The sequence below is a fragment of the Macaca fascicularis genome, chromosome 1 (assembly GCF_037993035.2).
Source record: "Macaca fascicularis isolate 582-1 chromosome 1, T2T-MFA8v1.1".
NCBI lineage: Eukaryota > Metazoa > Chordata > Mammalia > Primates > Cercopithecidae > Macaca > Macaca fascicularis.
Genome location: NC_088375.1, coordinates 190,317,517 through 190,342,738, shown reverse-complemented (window position 1 = coordinate 190,342,738; position 25,222 = coordinate 190,317,517). Strand labels below are relative to the sequence as shown.

At 44.8% G+C, this 25,222-nt stretch overlaps 1 protein-coding gene across 13 annotated transcripts in view; it reads left to right on the top strand.

The window, feature by feature from the left end:
• RNF220 (ring finger protein 220) overlaps nucleotides 1-25,222 on the top strand; it is a 251,916-nt gene that overhangs the window by 4,862 nt on the left and 221,832 nt on the right. For 11 of the 13 annotated variants that reach the window (XR_012421012.1, XR_012421011.1, XR_012421010.1 and 8 more), the window contains exon 2: nucleotides 1,896-2,637. Coding sequence is in view for 8 of the 13 variants with exons in the window: in XM_005543590.5 (XP_005543647.1) it covers nucleotides 2,013-2,637 (625 nt within the window). In the remaining 5 variants the exon portion in view is untranslated. Of the gene's footprint in view, nucleotides 1-1,895; nucleotides 2,638-13,775; nucleotides 14,086-25,222 lie in introns of those variants that run through there. The other 2 variants (XM_074008738.1, XM_045386531.3) reach the window with 1 other exon arrangement.

The window sequence follows — 25,222 nt, the reverse complement described above, 5'->3', positions numbered from 1 at the left end:
GGAAGTAAAAATAGCAAGTGAATCCTGGGGTGGGGGGAGGTCGTATTGTGAGGGGGAAACATTCCTCCCTTCACACTCAGTGTGTTATGTTTGTCCTTTTCTCCAGTTTGCCTCATATAATATTGCTTGTTGATAGACAAGTAGCTATTTCTGTTGTGAAGAGCTGCTTGGAACTCTTGGAACAGCCCTAGACCCACTTTCAGAGCGTCCATGTTGTGTGACCATTAATCTGACTAGAAAACAGCCAAGAACAGGATTCCCAGACTTGTCAGGCTAACTGGCTGTCCTTGGCAGATCATTCCCTGCACTGCTATAACTTGACAGGAAAGTTATTTAAAATTTGGAAGAGAGAAAAATCCGTTAATGTGAGATACATAATCTGGTAATTTAGCAATGATGTCTATAAGGAAAGATGCCAAATGAGGAAGCAGTCTGATGGTGTCCACTCATCTTCCCAATTAATAACAGTCATTGACACGTCTGCTACAGGATGGGAGAAGGAAATACTCTCTTTGCATTGCATTAAGCCAGGAGGATTCATCTACCGTTTAACTGAGGTTTCTCTATTTGAGGGAATACCAAAGATACTCCAGGTGGGCTTTTTAAAAGGAAGGAGGTAGATTTTATTTCTGATATGACTCTCCATTTAAAGGCTGTAATTTGTAGCAGACGGTGATTTTTGGTTATGCTTTGAGTTTCATTAAGTTTCTATTTCATGTATATTTTTGATGCTAATAAGTCCTGGTATTCGTCTTTATGTTGTCCTGGCTTTTGATATATAGCCCTTCTCCCAGCCCCCACTCAAAATACACTTTGGAATGGAACCAGCGACTATGAAAATGTACAACCTAAATTTACAAGGGAAACTGAAAGAAGTCTCTCCGAACTCCAATTTGTTCCGAGGGCCTTTATTGGACATCAGCTCTGACTGGGCCAATAAGCAGAGCAAAATAAGTCAGAAATTTTGTTAACATTTTCTTCTAAATGTTAATGGCAAATCCAAGGCAGTTTACAAATCTACTTAAGAGTGAGTGCATTAGTAACTAAAATTACCGATCCGTTCTTTGCTGCCCTTAGAAGACAGACGCTTCTAGAGAGCGTATGCCAAAGGCACCCATTATGGTTTTAAATATTGTCAGAGACGCCAGGCATTTTATTGATGAAGGTTTTGTTCCTTCTCAGAAAAGAGAAATAGAAAGCCCATGTGATTAGAGAGGGGTGTGCATCAAAATAAATGTTAATGCTGTTTGTTCACATAGCACTTTTTTCTGGAAACAGTCTTAGATGATACATGAAGATGTGTGTGTGTGTGTGTGTGTATGTGCCAATGTGTATCATTTATCCATGTGTATACTTTGTACTAATATGTACAAGTGCTCCTGGTCTGGATGAACTTGAATTAGGGATATTTCAGTATCAGAGAGTTGTTAGGGGAGATGAAGAGAGGATGCATATGTGGGGAATCGTATATGTAGAATGTGGTCTCTGAACATCAGGCCTGCCATGAGTGGCCTGTGGATGCAGGTGGAAGCACTTTAAAACATAGACCCCCACTTAATCTACTGGATGGCTTGGCCTTCCAAAGCTCATTTGTTCAGGGAATATCGTATTTGGAGGTTTTATGATATTTTTTTCTTTGCTGGGCTCAGGCGCATTTCACCCGGAACGTGTAGGGACCAAAGTCAGCTACGCGTACATCACAGTAAGTTGTCTATTGATTTTCCTGAATGAAAATGGTCTGATGCTGCTGCCCACTGGCTCCTAAAGCCCGTGGTGTCTCTTGCCCGAGCATCTGTAAGCCAGAAGGATGGTGTTTCGATCACTTGGGGGTTTCCCTTTTTTTCCTCCCCCTGACTTTCCTCCCCCTTCTTTTTTTCTCTTTGCTGTTTCTACAGGTCTTAAAAGGGAATGATTCCCCAGTAATATTCCCTGCCCTGACCCAAGGTGCCGCTTGGCCTCCCTCCCAGGGAAGACTGCTTCTTGTGTAACGCCGGCCACAGAAAGAGACTCCGATGGACTTACACCGGGCAGCCTTCAAGATGGAGAACTCATCCTACCTTCCCAACCCTCTGGCATCCCCAGCACTGATGGTTCTGGCATCCACGGCTGAGGCCAGCCGTGATGCTTCCATCCCTTGTCAGCAGCCACGACCCTTTGGTGTACCTGTCTCAGTTGACAAGGACGTGCATATTCCTTTCACCAACGGTTCCTATACCTTTGCCTCTATGTACCATCGGCAAGGTGGGGTGCCAGGCACTTTTGCCAATCGTGATTTCCCCCCTTCTCTACTACACCTCCATCCTCAATTTGCTCCCCCAAATCTAGATTGCACCCCAATCAGTATGCTGAATCATAGTGGTGTGGGGGCTTTCCGGCCCTTTGCCTCCACCGAGGACCGGGAGAGCTATCAGTCAGCCTTTACGCCGGCCAAGCGACTTAAGAACTGCCATGACACGGAATCTCCCCACTTACGCTTCTCAGATGCAGATGGCAAGGAATATGACTTTGGGACACAGCTGCCATCTAGCTCCCCCGGTTCACTAAAGGTTGATGACACTGGGAAGAAGATTTTTGCTGTCTCTGGCCTCATTTCTGATCGGGAAGCATCATCTAGCCCAGAGGATCGGAATGACAGATGTAAGTACTTTGGTTCGAGCCCTCCCGTACCCCCAGTAAGCCCTGCCTCACTGTGATGTTCAACAGGTCGGTGGCGTTTTGCATGCTCCTAGTAGCGGGAAGGGCCAACTACTTCCCTTTCGCTAGCTGTGGAGTGCTAACCTTTGCTTGTCTCTCATCAGTGAGCACTGATAGTTCTTGAAATGTTTTTCTGAAAGTAGCCAGAGGCAAGTTGGCCCCAGCACAGCCTTTCTCTCCGGGTCATGGTGGGCTTATTCTCTGAGGACTGGAGTGAAGAGGGGTACCACTGATGTAGTGAAGTGAATGCCATTTCATTAAGAAGTGTCGGCTCCTAGGGAATTTGGGGGGCCTAAAGAAACATGTCCACCCCTCCTCTCTTTGCTGTCCTCATTATGTTTGTCTGATCTTAGTGTTATTTTTTAGCTTTTCCATTGTATCACATCCAGCAGACTCCACGTGATTCTATTTTCACAACTCTCAGCCCTTGTCCACATCAGGCTATTTTTCAGAGAAGGACAAAGGTGTCGTCAATCACCATAAAGCATTTCAAACAGCTGTGTTTTCCTTGCGATCGCAAGGCTAGAAAGCCGACTTCTCTTGGGATTTCACAGGTTTGCTGGATGCTTATCCTGGGGCTCACTTTTAGGACTAGACACGGTTGACCTGTGGGACTGCTCCATATTTGATGTTCACAACTATTATTAATTTCTGCTTATGAAACAGTTTTTTCTCATGTTCTCCAAGTGCCTTGTTGGGCTCTGGCTACACTTACTCATAGCTGGAACTAAACCTTTATTTGGAACTTGTAGACTAGGAGTGCTGAACCCTGCAATCCTTTGCTCTAATATAATCAGAAAATAATTGTGTTTTGAAGCTTTTGGGCTGTGGGTAGACAGAGCAGTTTTCTTCAAGCCTGGTGAGAATTTATGAACTGAGGGTGTTTTTTCCACCCAACCCTTTGTTCTCAGATTTGCTTCATTTTATTTTCTTAAGAAAACTACATCTGAGGTTTGCCTTCCCCTTTTCTCTATTTTTTCATGCTCCCGTCCTCTCTATAACCACCAACACGAATACCATTTTTTCCCTCCTCTTTATGATGCCGAGGAGAGTAATAGAGACATTGCAGCTCTCTCCCCTGTCGCCACTGCTTCCTCAGGCTGTCTCCTTGAATTAGGCACTGTGTTAACTTTCCTGCGCTAAAAGGCATCTGCCTAAACCCAGCGTACCTTTTCAATAAAAGTCATCATAAAATCAACCTGCCTTGTAAATCCATCGCTCTTTGGTTTTGAAATATGTTGCAAGTGTGTCTTTTATGTCAGCGTCTGTAAGCCGGAGACCTCCCCACTTAAGGGAGAAGGCTGCTGGCTGACAGCACCACTGCTAGTGTTGTCCTCTCCCTTTGGCTTTGGCTCTCTTTCACCTTTTCACTTTCTGTTGACTTGTGTGTCTTGTGATCCTGCTTCTTGGATATACCTGCTGGACAGGTATCGGCATTGTGTTGGTCAATTTTATTTTATTTTAGTTTAGTTTAGTTTTTGCTTGTCCGGTGATGTGCAAGTGATCAAGGCTAGTTGTAATGTGACCTCCAGCTAAAACTGCCTTGTGTTAGGGTATGACAGGTTCTACCCCTTTTTTTCCCTCCAAATACAAGTTGAAAATTAAATCCTCTCATAACTAATATGCCACAAAGTAACATCTGGAGATTGAGATCCCTCTCTTCTTACCTAACAGATCCAGCTTGTCTCCATTTTTCTATCTTTTTAGCCCAAACCTGTATCAGACTCCAGAGCAGGAGGAAGCTTGTTAGTCAAGTCAGAACTCATAGACGTGGATATCCATTCCTCTCTGAGTGTCAAAGCCATAACTCTTCTGTTTGCCTGGTTTGCATTGTGTGGTGGTGGCATCCCCCATGGAGATGGATCCCTCACACAGGAATACGCCTGGGTGGAGAAAAATTAAATGAGTCTGTCTCCCAAAGTGAAATGGAATTCTGACCTTGAAATTAATGAGATTCTGATCAGAAGGGTGGGGAAACTTCTTTATTTCCAATGTAGTGTTATAGAAATTGGAGTCCTTTTCTTCTTTTATTCATTTAAAATATTCTTCCCTTATAGAGTACCTTGTGTTCTCCTTTTTTTCTTGTACACAAGCATAAAACCTAGAGGAGTGTCTGTGAGGGGAGGGTGTTTGTATACCCACGTTATTATCCAGAGTTGCATTTGTGACTAATCTTTAATAAGAAACAGAGGTGCAAAGTGAAAAGGAGGCTGTGCTACCCTGTGGTCACCCTGGATTTGTGCTCTTTCCTCCCTTCCTTACCTTAGGTGGTTAGCACATCCCTCACTGGGTCACACTGGATAGCATTTGTGCTTTTGATTGCGAATTTTTGGAAGGCAGGAGAAGTATTTTTCTGTAAGGAAGGGTTGAAGAGGCACTAAGACAAAGTCTGCAGCAGCTTTCTTGGCTCCTGTCATATGCCGACGTGTGTCGGAATATTTATGGTCTGCTTTATGTAAATACATATTTAAGGGCCGTTAGAAGGCCTGATTATTCCCACTAGATGCCTTTCAGGTCCTCCCTACAGAACCGTTTTGAAATAAGTAATATTTCTCAGATAATCGAGTGACAGTATACAAGACTGCTTCCAAAGGGAGAGAGAGCTTCAGGGGCAGATGGGGGCAGTGACGGGGGATGGGGATATGAAAAGACAGAGGATAAAAAGTGTTCAGATGAGCAGAGTGATAGGACACAGTGCTTTTGCCAGATTGCCCAAATTACCCATATATGGTTAATATATACACACACACATATATGTGTATGTATGTATATATATTTATTCTTAAAATTTAGAGTTAATTGCTGATTTGGTTGACTCGTTTTTCAGTTCTCTTCATGTAAATACCTTTTCATAAAATATTTTTTAAACATTTTAATTAAATGCAGCAGTCAAACTCCAAAGTAAGCATTTAGCTTTAGAGTTTTGTTGGTGGGTGGGGGCGGGGGGCGAGAATGGGGATGTGTGTCCTTTACTTAGAGCAGAAGTTTTTATGACTGAGTTTTAGGTCATTAAGAAATCAGTTGTATAATGGAAACACTGACAGTTTTTACTGTTGCAGCCACCCCCTGCTCACACACTGCATCAATATGCAGATATGTCCACTTGCGAGCCCACTGGAAAGAGAGGCCTGCAGACATGGTGTAATGCACACATGTTCTTTCTTAAATCTGGGTAGTGGTAGGCAGGATTTCTTTTGTGATTAAACACGCATTTTTGTAGACAGAAATATAGTTTTTTGGGTCAAACATCATCTTTCCTGGTAGGTGATTCTGGTTTGCTCGCCTGTCCATCCACCTGGCTTCACAGGTGATCCCTGAGGGAGGTGTTGGGCTCTATGGGAAACAAGCAGTCTTTACTCTACAGGACTGACTGACTTGCCCTGGAAAATGGGAGAAGCATTTTGTGAGAAGCCATTCATGGAGGATGCGTAATTCCCGAGGAAGGGGACTGAGGTAACTCCTGTTTATTGTCACTCCCCGAACCAGTCCCCAAGGCTCGTTGTCCAGGTAAATAATGCTAAAATTTATGGACCAATTACAAATAGTTCACGTGTGCCTTACATATGAAGTGTCTACAGCGATGTTTCCCAGGGCCTTTAAAATAAACATTTCCTCATTAAGGAAACTTTACAACAAAAGGGAAGATAAGTATTGTCTGCTGTCTTGTGTTAGAATCTGTACATTTATTACCCCTTTAGTATTCTGACTCCTGTCATGTGCATTTCCTGATGGTTCTCTTCAGGCTGCCCCTGTGCCCAGATTCCTGCCTGTGTGACACAGCCTTTGGCCAGCCTGCCAGCCTATCCACTCAGCCCAGATTGGAGTTGGCGAAGTATACATGCTCACCACTGGGCCGAGAGGGCCCAGAACTGCCCACGTGGAGCGGTGACTGGCGCTGCCTTCTGGCTTTACCCCAGGGATGGACACTGGGCACTGACCATAAGTGGCTTGACTTTGCCCTCTTTCCTCGCCCTTCACTGTGGTCAGGCAGAGTCACAGGGAGGCAGGAAACCTGATGGCTCACAGCAGCTCCTGGATGTTCCACTTTGCTCTCATCTTTGATGTACTTGGGCAGCCATTCTTGGGTCCCAAAAGCCCTGAGTAGGAGATGGTATTTTGTACTCTGTGTCTTTATAAAGGCGTGTATCATTGAAGACCCTGTGTTCTAACAGTCAAATCAGCTGAGCCCATCTAGGCCAAAGGCAGCCTGGAATGGGGAGGGCTGGGGTGAGGGGGATACTTTCCAAGGGCTCTGGGAGTGGAGTGGGCAGGGACTCCACTCTGGGCTTTTAGGAGAGTTGCTCTTGCTAGGGAGAATGTTTGGGGCATGCCAGGTGGCCAGGCTGCACCTCTGGGTTGCAGCTGGGACAGATGACCACTGGGAAAGGGCCAGCAAATCGCCAGAAGAGCTAGGTCAGATGCTTCCCTCTGTCCTGACTGCCCAGACCTAGCCTGACTCTCCCTCAGCTGCTCCCGGGTTCTCCCCCACTCCCCGGGGGCAAGAACTCCTGTGATGTGTATGGTTGTTTCTGGTTGTTCACTCCCCACACAGTCATGGAGACTCTTTTTCATGCTGCTGGGTTTAATTGTCTTGTTGGGATAAAGAAATGTTTGCACAGCTAAAGTGGAGCCGGGCTGGACGGGAGCGGTCCCTGATGGCTGCAGAGCCATCTGGCCTGGCTTGGCTTGGCTCGGCGCGCCGCTCGCCCGGCGGCTGGGCTCGCTCTAGCTGTGCTCCCGTTCTTCCCCTGCCCTCGCTCCACGCCGCGCCGCTCTGTGCAGCGGCTGCCTCCTCTTACGGCCGGAATGCCTAATCACCATGGTGAGAAAACGGACACCGCAGCCGTCCTCCCTCCTCGCCCCGCGCCCTCCCTCCCATCAATTGTCATGCAGAAGTGATCCGGGCTGCCGTTTCCTCGCGGCCGCCCGCCAGCCCCTCGCCGCTCCCGGCAGAAGGGTGGCTGGTAATTGATCGTCTGGGGGAGGGGGCGCGGAGAGGCTCGAGAACGGGCCCCGGGGAGACCAGGACACGAAGTGGGCCCCGTTCGCTGACTTGCAAGGGACCCCCCACCCTCCGCCACCGAGGCAGCTTGCAAGTGGTTTCAGAAATGTTGGTGATCTCGCCGTCGCTCTGCCGCACTTGGAGGCCGCGGGAGGACTCCGCGCGCCGCCTGGAGAGCCGGGAGCGCCCAGCCCGCGGCCGCACACACGAGAGCCCGTCGCGCCCCCCGCCCTGCCCCGCCTCGCCCTCCACGTCCCCGCGCCCCCAAGTCGCACTAAGAACCCAGTCCCGATCGGCTTCCTCTACGCCGTCTGAGCAGAAGAGAGTGGGGACCCGGGTGAGGGATAAGGGGGGGCGCCCACGCGACGTCGGGGTGCATGGGAGCGCGCAGGAGGCGCTAGTGGGTGCACGGGGCGTGAAGGGGACACAGCGCGGGCGTGGGGATGGCCACTGCGTGGGGAGGGTTCTGCCTGGGGGAGGAGGGATGGGAAGAGGGTGGGGGAGCAGGGCGCGTGGAGGAGGGAGGTTGGACGTGTGTACAGCGCCTGGGGACCTCGCTGGCCCCTCGGTGCCCCCAGGACTCTGAGATTTCTCCTTTCGGCTCGAAATGTTTTTCCCTTCCTGCTTTTCAAATCTGTAAAAATGTACCGGGGAATGTTTCCTAAGTCCAGGGCTCCGTGCTTCGGCGGGATTGCTGGCATTCGGGCAAGGCGAGTCGCGGTGGCCTCTGACGGTCTGAGGCTCGCAGCCAGCACAGCGGGACTTGTTAAAGTCCGGGCAATTTCTGGAACTCTTCCCACGGGAAGTTTTCCGGGGCTGCCTTCCGGTCAGCGGCCCCAGGTTGATTATTTTGTGGCCCTTTTTTGTTTGAAAACAAAAAAAAAAACACACACATTGTATCCAAATAACAAAAGTTGCTGTCCCTCCCCATCCCCTTTCCTCATTAGGCAGGGAAGAGGAAACTGGAAAATAGAATTATACTTTTATATTGGTTTTCTTATTTTTAACCCTTATTAACTATATCCATCTGGTTAATAAATGTTAGCACACATTGAAATGTATTCTTTGTAAATAATTGAGATTTGGAGTGACAACATATTTAATAGAGTTATATTTTTATAATAGTTTTTCTTATTTTTAACCCTTATTAACCACTTATTAACCACATCCATGTGGTTAATAAATATCAAAGCACACGTTGGGACGTGCTTTATAAATACTTGAGATTTGGAGTGATGGTACATTTCATTGTAAAATCCACAGTATTTTTAAACACCAAAATAGCAATATTGTTTGGACTTGCATATTTGCTCCTAAGAGTTTAACAGCATTTCCCAGCACCGTTTTATCCCGTCTTAAAGAGAGATGAACTGCAGACTGAAGGATAATTTATTGCTATATATCAGCTAAAATGCCTTTAAAAATTTTTTTTAAGTATCATTTAAATTGTGGCGTCTATGGTTGAACAGAATGTGTTGCTATGCTTTGTAACTTCACATGTGTGCTACACGGTAGGAATTTGTAAGTATCTTTTTCTTTGCAGCAAGAAGGAGAATCTTCTGCGAAAGAACTTTCTTACGCCTTTTCCAGGAAAAGATCCTGGACTGGGACTACATGTTGGGCCTGGAGAAATCACAGGCTGTGGTATGAATCAGAACACCTGGTAGATGCTAAGTAAGCAGAAGGAATTTATCATCTTCCAGCCTTACCCAATGGATCGGACCTTTCTGTTATCTTAATCACACTACTTTAGTTTTAGTGTTTAAAAAAATTACTATTTTTTGCCAGGTACCAATCATATAAAGGGGTTTAGTGTTCATTACATATTGAATACCTTAATGGTGGTGATTATAATCTAGTTTTTACTTTTAAGTTTTCATTATCTTACCACTCTTCAGCATTGCACAGAACAGTATGTGTAGGACTGTGCTATCCCAAAGGCATAGAGGTTTGAGGAAATAAAGGAAGGACTTATTTATGCCTTGAGGTGTCATGATTACAAAGGTAGGGAGGGTGTTTTCCAAGAGTTTGCGAAATAACCTTTCTCAAATATAGACTTATTTTATTACTTGGGGTACTGTTAATACAAAATTGTTTATAACTTAACAAAAATTTAAATCTGCTTATTTCTTCCAACCCTTAGAAACGTAAGATTGGAGTCTATCCCCTCTCCAAATGTTTTCCCACAACATTACATCCCCTATCGTGGAGTTCACAATACGGATCTGCTTTTGGTGTGTATTTTAGAAAAAAGTTTCTACCTAGATCCTGGCCGAAGTTGGAAACAGTCAATGATGTGGAGGTTTTGTAGACACATGTAACCATCTGGCAGTTCGGATATGTGGCTGTCAGTTTTCTCTGTGGAATGCGTTCTGGTTGAAGACGACCTAGAAGAAATCAAAGTTGTGCTTTTGGTGGGGAGACATGGTGCTGTGTCCAGTACATTCTGTTAACAGATCTGAAGCTTTAGGAAAATCTGGAGCTATGTGAGTGAAGAAGGAACCTTTTGTACAGTCTTATGAGAAATCAAGCCCAGTAAGTTTGAGTGTGACTTACCAGGCAAGAGTCGTCTTTTTCCACCGAAATTCATTTGCAGACTAGACTTATGGCTTTACATCCATCTTAGTGCTGCAGAGACAGAAAGCTGTAGGGAAGCGGCAAGGGCCAGCCCTGGAGAGGCCTTCGCTTTATTTTCAGGTATATGATTCCCATTGAGGTGCCAGCTAATCCTATATTGCTCTCATTTGACCTTGCTTCTGGGGGTTTGATTTAAAGCAAGTCAGAGTGGCCTAGCATAATAAATACCTGTTAGAGGAATAAAAGCTATATTTGCCCCTTTGAGCCTCAACTTGAAGGTGTTTCAGATCAAAGTTGGGGAGGCAATATAACATAGTCATTATGAGTTTGGCCTCTGGAGTTAAGTCCTGACCTGTTGGCTTACTTGCTTTCTGATACCAGGCAGGTTACCTAATCTCTCTGGGCCTCAGTATTCTCACCTGCAAAATGGGAATTACACAAACCTAAAGGGTTGTTGGGAAGGACTAATGAGATTAAATACACAGATAATGCTTAGAACAGTTTCTCACACATACTAAGTGTTCGATACTTAGTTACTATTATTATTTCAAGGACAATCTGGTGGTATAACCTTGCTTGTTACAAGCACTGATATAGCCAAACACAGGGTCATTAACAACTAGCAATGTATGTAGGGTCCTTTCACGTACTCATGCCTCATGGCAATGTGGAAAGAGGGAGGGAGAAAGGCTCGAAAGCCCATTTCTGTGATGGCCAGCTACTTCTCCTCCCTTCATTATTATCCATCCACCAGGATTAGCCCTGGTGTCCTCGTGACCTCTTTCTCCCTTGTTTTATTTAGAAGCAAGGTAGTAGTCGAGTTAGAGAAACTGAGTCTGGGAGTCGGGAGAGGACTTGACTAGGGTTGGATATCTAGGCAGTGGCCTGGGTTAAAAAAGCCAAATATCACGGTATTTTCTTATTCTGAGATTTTATATTACTGGATATTGTTTGAAATCAATGGGTTATTAGAATTTGTGTGTGATAGAGATTCGGACTACATGTAATGAGATTTGCTGTAATAGTATTTGACTAGTATTTGAATTCACAATCCCTGGGTTTCTCGTGTGTCCTTAGGTTTTAAGTTATACAGACACTTTTACCCTCTTGCCTATGTGAGACAGATCTGTGAACCTTCCCCCATCTGTGTGTGTCACAGTCCCACAGCATGATGGATTGTTTCTGCTTGGGGGAGGCTTAGGACAGGGCTTGAAGGGGCCTTGTAGGTCAGAAGAGAAATACAGCAGCAGGACTGAGATGGGGGTGCTGCCTGGGGAGGGATTAGCAGGGGGAAGGGGAGGGCAGGGTTGGGCGGGGCATAGTGTCTGTGTGCATTCTCCTAGGAGTAAAAGAGGGCTGTCCATTACCCTGAAGGCACAGATAAACTCAGTGTTTTTCTCTTTGTAGAAAAAAAGCCCCATGGGACTTGGGAATACCAGAGAATGACTCTGCATGTCAGTGGGAGAGGTGGGGAGTAGAAGGATGGGAGTGGGGAAGACTGACCCTGTGCCTGAGGACTTCGGATTTGAGTCTGTTATTTAAATAGAGTAGCTCATGTTTGAAGAGCCTCATGCCCACACATGTTTGTAGCAGAAATAGCTGTTGGAGGCCAGTCATCTGATACCTCAGTCTCTATCAACTCCTTCATGGCTCCATTTAAAGGAAGGGTTCAACTCGCCTTTCGAAGTAAAGTGTCTCTGAAGGTCATGGAGCACCCAATTCTGCTCCCTGTCTGTCCTCAGCCTTTCCCACATATGGTCACAAAGGTGTGTGCTAGGTAGGAAGGGAAATGCTGAATGTTCTTAATTTTTGGTTCTTAAAAAAGGGGAAAGTCTGGGATTTAGGTCCAAATGCCAAAATCATGGTTCAGAAGGAATTCTAGAAAAGGAGCGGAGCCTGAGAGGTAGCTGGAGCGGGAAGGGCAGTGGTGCATGCTCGGCTGAGGAATCAGCAGGACTGCAGTTAGGGCCTAGGCTTCAGCTTCCTTCCTGAGCAGTAAAATTAAAAAAAAAAATCCTTAGAACAACAAAAGTCTGGACGCATGGGCTTCCTTCCTGACAGGCCAACCTGGTGGGGCTTCATTCAGACCGAGCAGCAGTCAAGGCTGATTTACGGGGAAAAGAACCCAGACATGGGTTTAACCCTTTCCCAACCACAGCGAGGCTTCACTGCAAATGCTGCCTCCTTCTTCCAACTTACCATCATGGTGTGGGGAGATCTTTATTGTCATTTCTTCTTTATTTAAAGAGAGTACCTGCTGCTAAAGTGCCTACTGTCCTCTTCATGAGAAAGCTGACCCTGTGAGAAGTTGAGTGACTTTTGAGAAACCAAGTCTGTGGCTCATGGCCAGAATAGCTCTCAGGCTCTTGATGACACTGTATTGACTCTGTAGTATTGAATCCATCTTTGATCCCATAAGAAGTGCCTACTGGAGTTTGTATTGGGGTGTCGCTGTGAGCCCCAGTTTTACCTCCATAAGATACTGGTCCCACAGAAGGAATAGTACTGCTTCATCTTAGCTATTTGTTGGTGGCAGTGGATAAAACTGTGGCAGAGTATGTGAGACATGACTCAGTTGCCATATCATTGGTCAAATATGATGCAGTCATTAGTTCGTTGAATCATTCAGCTGTATTTACTGCATGCCTACATTGTTCCAGGCACCATGCTGGGTACTGGGAATAGACTGATGCGCAAGACAGATTATACTCCCTGCCTTACTGACTTCAAAGTTTAGTTAGCAATTGCAGGATGCTGCGAAAACTGCATCATAGGGTAAATATAACATGCCATGAGACTTAGACGTTGAAGCATCTAATCTTGTGTAAGAGTCAGGGATAGCTTTCTGGAGCAAGTGACCTTTTAAGCTGATATCTGAAAATCAAGAAGGAGTTGTTTATTCAAAGGAGCTAGGAGTAGCAGTTTGCTTTTTTGGACAAACTATAGTATCTGAGAGTGGAAGAAAGAACTCCAGAACTGCCAAGGATTGGTCACAGTGAAGTGAGAATAGAATTGTTCCCTGCCAGGACCTGAGACCTGACCTTGGATGTCTATAGCGCTTCATCCTATAACGAGGAATTCTTGAGAATGTCCATTCAGTGCTTATGTGGCTCTGAGGCTCATCATCATCTAGGGTCCCGCTTTTAAAGTAACTTTCTAAAGATATGTCACTAGAAAAATGCTTTCTGATGACATATGCTATCTTAACCACCAGAGGACCCGTGAGCACCCAGAACCATGCTTGGCACAGAGTAGATACTCAGGAAATACTTGCTGAGTGAAGGAGGGCCATTGCCCTGCTGATGTTTAGTGAGGTAGATTAAGGGCCCTCATCCTTTTACTAAAGTTCAGGCTTAGCTGTATCCTTTGCCCTACCCGGAAACGTGACAGGTCTCAGGGCCTAGAGTACTCGCTTGGCCGTTAAACTGAGCCACATAGCACCCGGGATTCTTGGCAGAGTTTCTTGGCAAAGTTTCCTCTGGGAGGTGCATTGCTCAGGCTTGACTTTCACAAGGGCGGTTAGGCGTGTAGTGCCAAGAGTATTGAGGAAGGGAAAAAAGAAGGCGAAGCAAACCGTTGTTCCAGCCTGGCACACGTCGGCATGCTAAAAACAGTTCCTTCTAGCCAGGGCCTCTGGACTCCACCATCCCCACTGTGGTTTTCCTTCCCTGGCCTCTTATCTTCATCATCGCTGTACATCCACGAACATTTCCTGAGCTCCTGTGTGTAGAGCGTTGTGCTCGGTGCTGTTTGCAGGGGAATCAAAGAAGTAGGAGATAATACTTCCTCTTCTTGACGGCCTTATGGTTAAGGTGAGTAGCTAAACTGTATATATGAAAAAGAAATGATAGTGTAAAATGACAAGAAGGGCACTAGGATTTCAAGAGAGAGTCATCCCTGAGGCTGGCTTTCCTAAAATGTGATCTAAGGACTGTCTGCTTCAGATCACTTGTGGTGGTGGTAGTAGAGGATGGGGACAGGGATGGGGGGGGGTGAAGAATGTTATTTATAATGCACATTCCCAGGGCCCACACTACACTTCGTATTCACAATCATAAGGAATGCAGCTTACAAACTGTATATTTAGCAAGCAGCCATCCCAGGTGAATCTTGTGCTCCTTAAGGTTTAGGAATCACTCGTCTAGGGTGAAAGTCTCAGGGGAAGGTTTCGCCGAGGTGTTTGGCCTTGCAGAAAGGGGAGTGAGGACTTGGGGGGTGAAGAAAGGAAGAGGATGGAAGCCCACTGAGGAGTCTGGGCAGGCAGGGGAAGGGTGAAGACCCAGGGATCTGCTCACAAACAGTACCTTTCTCATCCAGTCTCCTGTCTCGGGGAGGATCTGTCCACCTGTCCCAGCGCCCCCACTGCCACTGCTCCTCCTCGGATTGCCTCCCTCTGCCTCTCTTATTGCTGATCAACTGACTGTATGTACCCAGGCCTCCCCTTCTTGGTGCAATATTATAATGATGAGGTAGCCCAGCAGAGGGGCTGGAGGTGCTTAGCCAGATGCGAAGGAGGCCACTGTGCGCTGCGGTGCTCCTTGGGCTCCAGCCAGCTTATCTTCTCACTGCTGTTGTTCTGCCGAGAAGGGGCTGGAGAGGGTTTGGTGTGTGTGTTTTGCCAGCCTCCTCTCTCCTCTTCCGCAGCCCTTGAGCTTTCAAATGCTCATTTGTAAAGAAATAAAAGTTGGAGCGTTAGAGGAATCTCTCAGTGGCAGAATTAGTCACCAACACCTGCAGATTGGCTTTCTGCTTTAAGCTTTAACCCTTCCAGGGGCAGCTGCCACCAGGTAGAAGGTTCAGTGAGCCGTGACTAGGGGCTTGCTCTGAGAGGTTCAGGGGGCTTTGGGTACCTGCGCAGGAGGGGATGCTCTCGTCAACCTTGCTTCTGGAGTTGGGGATGGCATTTTTTTTCCCCCAACATAATTCCCCCTTTAAAAACACTCATCACGTTAAATTGTAACTATTTGCTTACTTATGCCTCTCCCATGGGTGCATGTCTGTCTCCTTATGTGACTCCATCTAGCGTGTCCCCTCATGTAGTGCCCGACTTGATAAATATTTGTTGTTAAAGTGAATGAACCCAGGATCACTGTTCTTCTGTTGAGTTTGCAGAGTTGCCAGCTGGCTGTACGCACTTGGACATAGTCTGAAGGGCCACACAGGATCCACCATAACACTGGGCACCTCCTGGCACGTTTACAAGTGGGAGGTGATGACTAGAAATAGAGGAACGGTTCAGTGATAGGGCAAGAGCACAGTCAGAAGCTCCGGGCCTGTCATTTACTAGCCGTGTGACACTGGGTAAGTCTCTGTTTCTCTGAGCTCCAGCTCCTCATATGTAAAATGGGAGATGGCAGATAATCCCTCCCCTACCCTACAGGGTTGCTGAGTAAGTAGATAATCCAGATGTGTTTTGTAATCTAAAAGTAACCGTATAGATGCCATACCCTCACATACACATAGGTACTTGCAATATGTCTATCTACGTCTGTCTGAAGAGCAAAATGGTCTTCCGGGGGCTAAAATAGTTTATGAAATGCCTGAGTGTTCAACCTAGAGGGAGCCCTCTGACATGCCATTCCCTCCTTGAAGTTGAGCTACAGAGGACAGTCTGCATTCCCTGAGACTGGCTGCAGCACTATTTTTCTAGGTGTTTGGAGGCAGAAGTTACCCAATTCTTGTAGACTTTTTATGAATGTAAGTTGGCAGGCCATTTTCTATACAGATCTGTGACATCTCAGCTGAAATTTTGTCTGCTAAATTCCCACTGAAAGAAGTTTACCCTTTGCCTTCTTCTCAGCAAAGCTCAGAGCGTCTTTATTTTTCCGTTTCCAGGGCCAGTGACTCTATTCCTGTTTTGTGGAGGGAGATGTTTTGGCTCAGAGGCACAGTGCTTTGGCCTGAGGAATGATAGGCAGAATCAAGACAAAGAGGGCTTTCTGCCCTAGAGACCTTTCCTAGGCTGCAAGAATAGCCATGCTCTGTCGGCCAGTATGACAAGATGAAGAGGTGCCTGTCAGATTTGGAAGGGCTTGCCCCTTGGGCGAGATCTTTAGAAGTTAAAGCTGGGCCAGGAGGATTGGAAAGAGCAAGAATTTGAAAAAGGATTTACTAGGCCGGGTGTAGTGGCTCACTCCTGTAATCCCAGCACTTTGGGAGGCCAACGCAGGCGGATCACCTGAGGTCAGAAGTTCAAGACCAGCCTGGGCAACGTGGCAAAACCCCATCACTACTAAAAAATACAAAAATTAGTTGGGCATGGTGGCACATGCCTGTAATCCCAGCTACCTGGGAGGCTAAGGCTGGAGAATTGCTTGAACTGGAGAGACAGAGGTTGCAGTGAGCCAAGATTGTGCCACTGCACTCGAGCCTGGGTAACACAGCAAGACTCTGTCTCAAAAAAAAAAAAAAAAAAAAAAGGAAAAGAAAGAAAGAAAGAAAAAGACTTTACTTGTGCGGTAAACTTCATTGTGTGATTATTTAATAGACCATTAACAAGCAGATTCATTAACAAGATCTTAATTAACAAGTTCCAGGGTTATTCCTCCAAGTTCCCAGGGGTCCTGTTCTCCTCCCATTTAGTCCCAGAGACTTCCTATCCTCCTTAAACTAACCAAGCCAGATGCATTTAAATTCAGTCTTTTTACTGCAAGTGAAATGACTGCAGGCAAAGAGAAGAACATAGTATCATTCCTAATAATAATAGCTGACACTTCAAGCACTTTCTATGTGTCAGGCACTATTCTGAATGCTTTACAGGTAATAATTTATTTAATCCTCATAAAATCCCTATGAGATAGGTGTTGTTTGTCTCCATTTTACAGATGAGGAAACTGATGCACAGTGTTTAAGCAATATGCCCATTGTCACACAAGCAAGTGTGAGAGAAGAGGTTCAGATCCCAGTCAGTCTAACTCCAGAGTCAATGAGAAGGAAGGACACTCCAGGAGAGGGAGACCTATGGGTCAGATTCACGAGGTAACAAGAATAATACTTGTATTTGTTCACCGTGTGCCAGACACTGTTCTGAGCACTTCATATATGTATGTCAGGCTGTCTCCATACTTGAAAAATTGATAGGAGCCTTTTGCAGTGTGGCAGCCCTTAGGCACAATTTATTTTGGCCCATTCACAAGCCCTTTTCACCCTCCCTGCACTGTGAGTTCCTTGAGGTAGGAGCTGTGTCCTATTCTAAGATCTCTGTTCCCAGTCCCCAGTTCATTGCCTGGAACTTACTAGTTATGATCTAAGAAAACAAATTTGTCAAACGTACCCTTTGGTGGGATGGAGGAAGATGATTTAGTATCTGCTAACGCCCAATGCGCTTTACAGACATAGTAGTTTAAGAAGAGCTAAATCTGTGAGACGAGACAGAGGCACCTACTCTTTCTGTGCCTCCATTTCCTCAGGGTAAAGTGGGATGAACACTAGTATCAATCTCTTAGGGGTGTTATAAGGATTAAATGAGTTAATAGAAAATACAAATAAAGTCCTAGGAACAGTGCCTGGCACAAAGTACGCCTTCAATAAATGTTAGGTATAATTGATATAAGGGTTTGGGCAGAGATTTGAGGTCTCTTAAACTGGGTTCCTCCACCTCTTGCCTCTACTCCTAACTGCATTCTGGGGACAGTGACTTCAGCAAGCCCTGAACTCCCACAAGTTTGTGCAGTGTATGACAAGTCTTCCTATGGCTGAAAAATCTTCCAGTTGATATTCAGGAGTTGATATCTATAATGTTGTCTTTCCTTCTTGGTTTCAGTTATATGGGGGCTGGAGCAAGGATGAGTTTAGCACTCACCCAATGACCCCCTTTTTAAAATACCCGAAAAGGCACAGAGTGGAAAGAACTAGAATTCTACACTAAACTCCCATCCGAGGAAGGACAGTAAGCCAGAAGGACTTTTTCTGGGTTTAGTAAAGGGCTTGATGAATCCTGTTCTATGCCTCTGCCTGGTCAGCCAACTCAGATAGCAAGTCTGTGGACCATTTACTCTTTACCAGCTATTTTGAGGAGAGGATGAGGAAGTGATAGAATGCCTAGAATCACTGGGAAATTTGAGCTGGGAAGGAACCATTGCAGGCTGCTTTATTTTTCCAGTTTTCTAATTACTTACATAATGCTTAAGACTGTGTTTTCCCCTTTAAGGGGAAAAAATGGCTTTGGCTCTATTTAGAGCTCATCACATTTGTACATTCTACAAATACTCTTCTCCTAAATCTCAACTTGAAGACTTCCAAGCACTGTTCTCACAGCTGGCTGCTTTCGCTCCCACTCCACTATCCCGCCCTGCCCCATCATCTTTAGTTAACGATGGATGCTCATAAACCCCCAAACTGGCCTCCCTCTTTTCCGACTTCGCATCCTTGTGTTCTTTCTAAGGAGCTCGGCCATAATATCACTTTTCTTTAGCAGCATTCTAACTTCTAAGAGGCTTAATAGGCAAGGAGATTGTGGGGTCTTTGACTTCCTCTGAGCCTTAGCCCTAAGTGGTTTATTCTATTAAGCTGATTCCTGGTGGTGGATAGAGCTTTGCTGGATAAGAAGTTGGGGTGGGGGAAAGTTGCAGTTGGAGGAATTGGATACTTTCACTCCCCCTTCCACTGTGCCCCACCCTCCAACCCACTCCTGCCCCGATTGTGTTTTTAGAGCTTTAGAATGAAGGAAGTGGTGATGAAATTAAGTAAAGAACTCTTAGAGGACTTAAGAGGTTTACATTTTCCCCAAAACTGTCTTTTGCCTCCTCACCTCTTCCCTCTCTGCACTTTCATTCCTACTCTTCAGTCTGCCACTTGTGGATTTTTTTTTCTTTCCTTCCACCTCTACTTTTGCCTCCACTCCAACACTAGCTTAAATAAAAAAGCTGGGGGGAATAAGGAATACCAATTTTGAGCTATCGTTTTAAAGAAAGGAATCCTATCCAGGTGTGGAATGTAGAAAAAAAATAACAGATAAGATTTTAACAAAGGAAACAATGCAAATTCTTCCAGATGTTTTCTCCTAGCATTACACCAAGTTGAATATATTGACCCAGATTAAGGATTTTCAGGTGTCCCTATTAACATTCTCTCTTGGTTCAGGAGGGCCAGCAGGCTGGGAGAGCAGAGGAAGTGTCTGTTCTTTATTCAGTCATGCTGAGCGGCAGAGAAACTGTAAGGGACATTTGTGAGCAGGAAGAATGATGTTAGAGAAGTGAGGAGGGGAGTCAAGAGTTTAAGTGTAGAAAAAAGTACAGGACAACCTTCACAGGGAAGGTGGGAAGAAAACCAAAACTAGCCAGAGAGCTAAAAAGAAGGAGGGAAAACGTGAGATGGAGGTCGGAAGATGGAAAATGTGAAGCATTTCAAGGAATTGTGAGTAATTTGTTTGATGGCATACAATTGTTGATGAAGGAGTGGGGAAACAGGGCCTGGATGTGTGGTTGGTAGGCTTATAAGGCAGCAGAGGCTCTTTGGAGGGCCTTTCAGCAATGTCTGTCTACAAAAAATTTAAATACAAATATCCTTTGATGGGATTCGACTTAAGAATTTATCCTGCCGGGCGCGGTGGCTCAAGCCTGTAATCCCAGCACTTTGGGAGGCCGAGACGGGCGGATCACGAGGTCAGGAGATCGAGACCATCCTGGCTAACACGGTGAAACCCCGTCTCTACTAAAAAAATACAGAAAAAACTAGCCGGGCGAGGTGGCGGGCGCCTGTAGTCCCAGTTACTCGGGAGGCTGAGGCAGGAGAATGGCGTGAACCCGGGAGGCGGAGCTTGCAGTGAGCTGAGATCCGACCACTGCACTCCAGCCTGGGCTACAGAGCGAGACTCCATCTCAAAAAAAAAAAAAAAAAAAAAAAAAGATGTATGTTCTTTATAATATTGTTTGTAAAGTGGAAAAAAACCAAACAATCTAAATGTACACTGATAGGGAATTGGTAAAATAAATAATGATATATCTATATTATAGAATACTACATAGTGGTTAAAAAAATGAGTTAGACCCAGCACCCTGGGAGGCCGAGGCGGGCGGATCACGAGGTCAGGAGATCGAGACCATCCTGGCTAACACGGTGAAACCCCGTCTCTACTAAAAAAAATACAAAAAACTAGCCGGGCGAGGTGGCGGGCGCCTGTAGTCCCAGCTATTCGGGAGGCTGAGGCAGGAGAATGGCGTAAACCCGGGAGGCGGAGCTTGCAGTGAGCTGAGATCCGGCCACTGCACTCCAGCCCGGGCGACAGAGCGAGACTCCGTCTCAAAAAAAAAAAAAAAAAAAAATGAGTTAGAGCCGTAAGTGCTTATTTGTAAAACAAGGTACAGAGAAAAAACAACCTCTTTGTATCGAAAAAAACATACATTCATGTCTATCTTTGTATATGTATATAAAACATCGGAGGGATACATACGGAACTGTTCATGCTAGTTTCCCCTGGGAAGTATGACTAGGTAGGAAGAAGCGAGTAATACTTTTTCTTGTATGCTCTTCTGCAGTATTTGAATAATTAACATGTGATGTATTATTTATATAATTAAAAAATTTAGTTTATGATTTTAAAAAGTTAATTTGGAGACACTGAAACAAAAAAGGATATTAGGAAAAAAACTAAGGAAATCTAAATATAGTTAGTAATGTATCAATATTGGTTCATTAGTTGTGATAAATCTACCATATTACTAATATATTAGTAATAGGGACAACTGGATGAAGAGTATATGGAAACCCTCTTCTACTATCTTTGCAATTTTTCCATAAATCTAGAAACTATTCCAAAATAAAAGTTTATTTTTATTTATGTTTTTATTTTTTGAGACTGAGTCTCGCTTTGTCACCAGGCTGGAGTGCAATGGCACCGTCTCGGCTCTCTGCAACCTCTGCCTCCGGGTTCAAGCAATTATCTGCCTCAGCCTCCCGAGTAGCTGGGATTATAGGCACCTGCCACCACGCCCAGCTAATTTTTTTTGTATTTTTAGTAGAGATGGGGTTTCACCATCTTGGCCAGGCTGGTCTTGAACTCCTGACCTCGTGATCCGCCCACCTCGGCCTCCCAAAGTGCTAGAATTACAGGCGTGAGCCACCGTGCCCGGCTGCCAAACGTTTATTTTTAAAAGATGATTCGGAAGACTATATTATGGGACAGACTCATAACCTAGCATTTATGACTGAATCTTGGCGAGGTGAATTGATAAAATTGAATAATTCCTCTCGTTCTATAATTACTACTTGGTTCTGTTTCTTCTAAGTGGTCAAGTGGATAGGATTATAGTCACAATTGCTGGAAAAGTGTCTGATTTGTGTATGTGTTTACAAAATCAGTTTTCTTTTCTGAATTTGTTTTTTCTTCTGAGTTAGTTTGTAAAAAGGTTAACTGATGATTATTTTAGTTTTACCGTCCAAAAAGCACAGACTGGTCTAGGAGCTATATAGTGAAGGTAGTTTAAAAATGAAATAAGACAGCTGTGTTTCCCCATGTTAAATAATACCCTGTGTTTTCCCATGTTAAAGCACTTTGAATTTTTTTTATTGTGATAAAGTATGTGTTGGGGTGGGGAACAGGATCCTACTACTCTGTAGAGGCATTTTAAAACAACAATCAACTAAAAGTTGATCTGCTTTTGTTTGTTTGTTTTATTTATTTTTTGAGATGGATTCTCGCTCTGTTGCCCAGGCTGGAGTGCAATGGCGTGATCTCGGCTCACTGCAAGCTCCACCCCCAGGTTCAAGTGATTCTTGTGTCCCAGCCTCCTGAGTATCAGGGATTACAGGTGCCCACCACCATGCCCGGCTAATTTTTGTATTTTTAGTAGAGACAGGGTTTCACCATGTTGGTCAGGCTCTTTCGAATTCCTGACCTCAAATGATCCACCTGCTTGGCCTCCCAAAGTGCTGGGATTACAGACGTGAACCACCATGCCCAGCCTGTTTGTTTGTTTAGAAGCAGGGTCTTGCTATGTTGCCCAGGCTGGAGTGCAGTGGCTCTTACAGGTGTGATTATAGTGCACTACAACCTCAAACCCCTGGGCTCAAGTGATCTTCCTGCATTAGCCTCAGCAGTAGCTGGGACTACAGGTGTGCACCACCACAAAAGGCTCTGTGTCTGCTTTTTAATATCATCATGTGCTGGCAATTTTAAACAATGTCAGCTGGAAAATATTTCTCCCCGCAAAAATACTTTGTTGGTATAAGTTTGAAAAAAATGCTGTGGTTACTCTTGAGTTTTGATATGTATGTAAGTTTCAAATTCGCTTTTTTTTTGAGTCTTGCTCTGTTGCTCAGTCTTAATTTTGAGTCTCGCTCTGTTGCCCAGGCATTGTACTGAGGAGTGCAATGATGCGATCTCAGCTCACTACAACCTCCGCCTCCGGGGTTCAAGTGATTCTCCTGCCTCAGCCTCCCAAGTAGCTGGGACTACAGGTGTGCATCACTACACCTGGCTAATTTTTGTATTTTTTGTAGAGATGGGGTTTCACCATGCTGGTCTCGAACTCTTGACCTCAAGTAATCCACCTGCCTCAGCCTCCCAAAGTGCTGGGATTACAGGTGTGAGCCACCATGCCCGGCCAAATTAGCACTTTTTAATTATTTGTCCTTTAATGAACATTGTCATCTGTAACGGAGAATTTGGAGAACTTCCAGTTGTACTGTGGGCCCCTGACATCTGCAAATTCAGCTTGATTTGGGAATAAGTATGTAACAGTTCAGAATCAGTTGAACTTCCATAGGACACAGTTTGTGTCTCCAACTCCCATGACACAGCATATTCCTTCCTGCATTTATGCAGTATATTCAAAATAGACAATGACAGCACATGAACTGTAAAAGATAAAGACACGACAATTGGAGGTTTTTCAATCTGCAGTTCTTTGTGACTACTTGGAGTTCTTACATGTTTTTAAGTTTTAAAACAGTGAAATAAACTATGAACTGCAGGGTGTAATATTTTTGTTTGGTGTGTGCAAATTTTAGTTTGCCTAGTAAATAGTTTACTAAATTTGAACATCTTTAAAAATAAAACATAATGGCCAGGTGTGGTGGCTCATGCCTGTAATCCCAGCACTTTGGGAGGCTGAGGCCGCCTGAGGCCAGGAGTTCAAGACCAGCCTGGCCAGCATGGTGAAACCTCATCTCTACTAAAAATACAAAAATTAGCTGGTGCAGTGGTGCCTGTCTGTAGTCCCAGCTACTCCGGAAGCTGAGGCACAAGAATTGTTTGAGCCCAGGAGGCAGAGATTGCAGTGAGCCGAGATTGTGCCACTATACTCCAGCCTGGGTGACAGCAAGACTCTGTCTCAAAAAATAAAATAAAATAAAATGTATTTTTTAAATCGTTAACTGCTTATGTTAAAATGAAATAATCAAGAAAATTATTATGGCTGATTATTACATGATTAGTTATTTGTCATTTAAAAAATGACCTGCTGTGTCAAATATGTTCCGTATGCCCTTGGAATAATGTTTGAATTGAAATATGAAATGATGAGCCGGGCACAACTATGTAAGGGTTTGGGAATAGGGGGTCTTGGAATGTTTGAGGAGCAGAGAGAAGGCCTGAGGGCTGGACAGAATGAATTTGGGAGAATATGGTAGGAGATGAGATGGAGAGGAGCCAGACCTCTGTAAATCTTTTAGGCCATGGAGAGTTGGATTTTATTTTGGGTTCATCAGGAAGCCACAGAGTGTTTTAAATATAAATCACCATGTTGTGATTTATCACTTTAAAAGATTACTTTGGGCTGGGCGTGGTGGCTTATGCCTGTAATCCCAGCACTTTGGGAGGCTGAGGTGGGCGGATCATGAAGTCAGGAGATCAAGACCATCCTGGCTAACTCGGTGAAACTCCGTCTCTACTAAAAAAAAAAAAAAAAAAAAAATTAGCCAGGCGTGGTGGCGGGCGCCTGTAGTCCCAGCTACTGGGGAGGCTGAGGCAGAATGGCATGGACCCAGGAAGCGGAGCTTGCAGTGAGCAGAGATCATGCCACTGCACTCCAGTCTGGGTGACAGAGCGAGACTCCGTCTTAAAAAAAAAAAAAAAAAAAAAAGGTTACTTTGGCTACTGCATGACTAACAGATTGATGTAGGAAAAGTGTAACAGAAGACTTGTGAAAAGGCCATCACACAGGAGTTTGAAACCACCTGGACAACACAGCAAGACCCCATTTCTAAAAAAAAAAAAAATTAAAAATTAGCTGGATGTGGTAGCACACACCTATAGTCTCAGCTACTCAGGAGGCTGAGTGGGAGGATCACTTGAGCCTAGTAGTTCAAGGCTGCAGTGAGCTATGATTGCACCATTGCACTCTAGCTTGGGCAACACAGCAAGATCCTGTCTCTTAAAAAAAAAAAAAAAAAGACAAGGAAGGAATAATGTCTTATAGTTTTTGAAATATCTACAGTACTTTTCCATAGTAGGTACTCAATAAATGCCAAATAAATAAATGTACAAAACGTGAAGTGACTAAAAAAACACCAAAAAATCTGCGACGGAGTGTGACATGCTGAGCAACATGGTGCTAGTCCAAGAACGTTGACTTTGGAGTGCAACAAATTGGGCTTTAATTGCATTTCTGGTACTTCTTAGCTATGTTGCTTTGGGGCAAGTAATTTAAACTCTCAGAGCCTTGGGGCTTCCATGGCTGCACAATGGGAATAAGATGACTCACTGTTTTGTTTTAATGAACAAATTAAATGAGATAATGTATTTATAACATGGTGCCTGATTTATGGTAGCCAGTCAGTAAATAGTGACTATTACAGTTAGCAGGACATGAGGATAGCTTGAGATTGTGGTCAGTGCAACTTCAGTGTGATTACAGTCATGGGGAACATGGCACCAGAGTTCCTTAGAATAAAGAGGAACACTTGGGACCTTTGCATGATGGAGACTCTGTCTTCTGAATCTGAACTTGTGCTGGCCTCTGAATAACTGGATTTTCAAGTCTAAAGAGAAAAAAAGGCTGGGCACTGTGG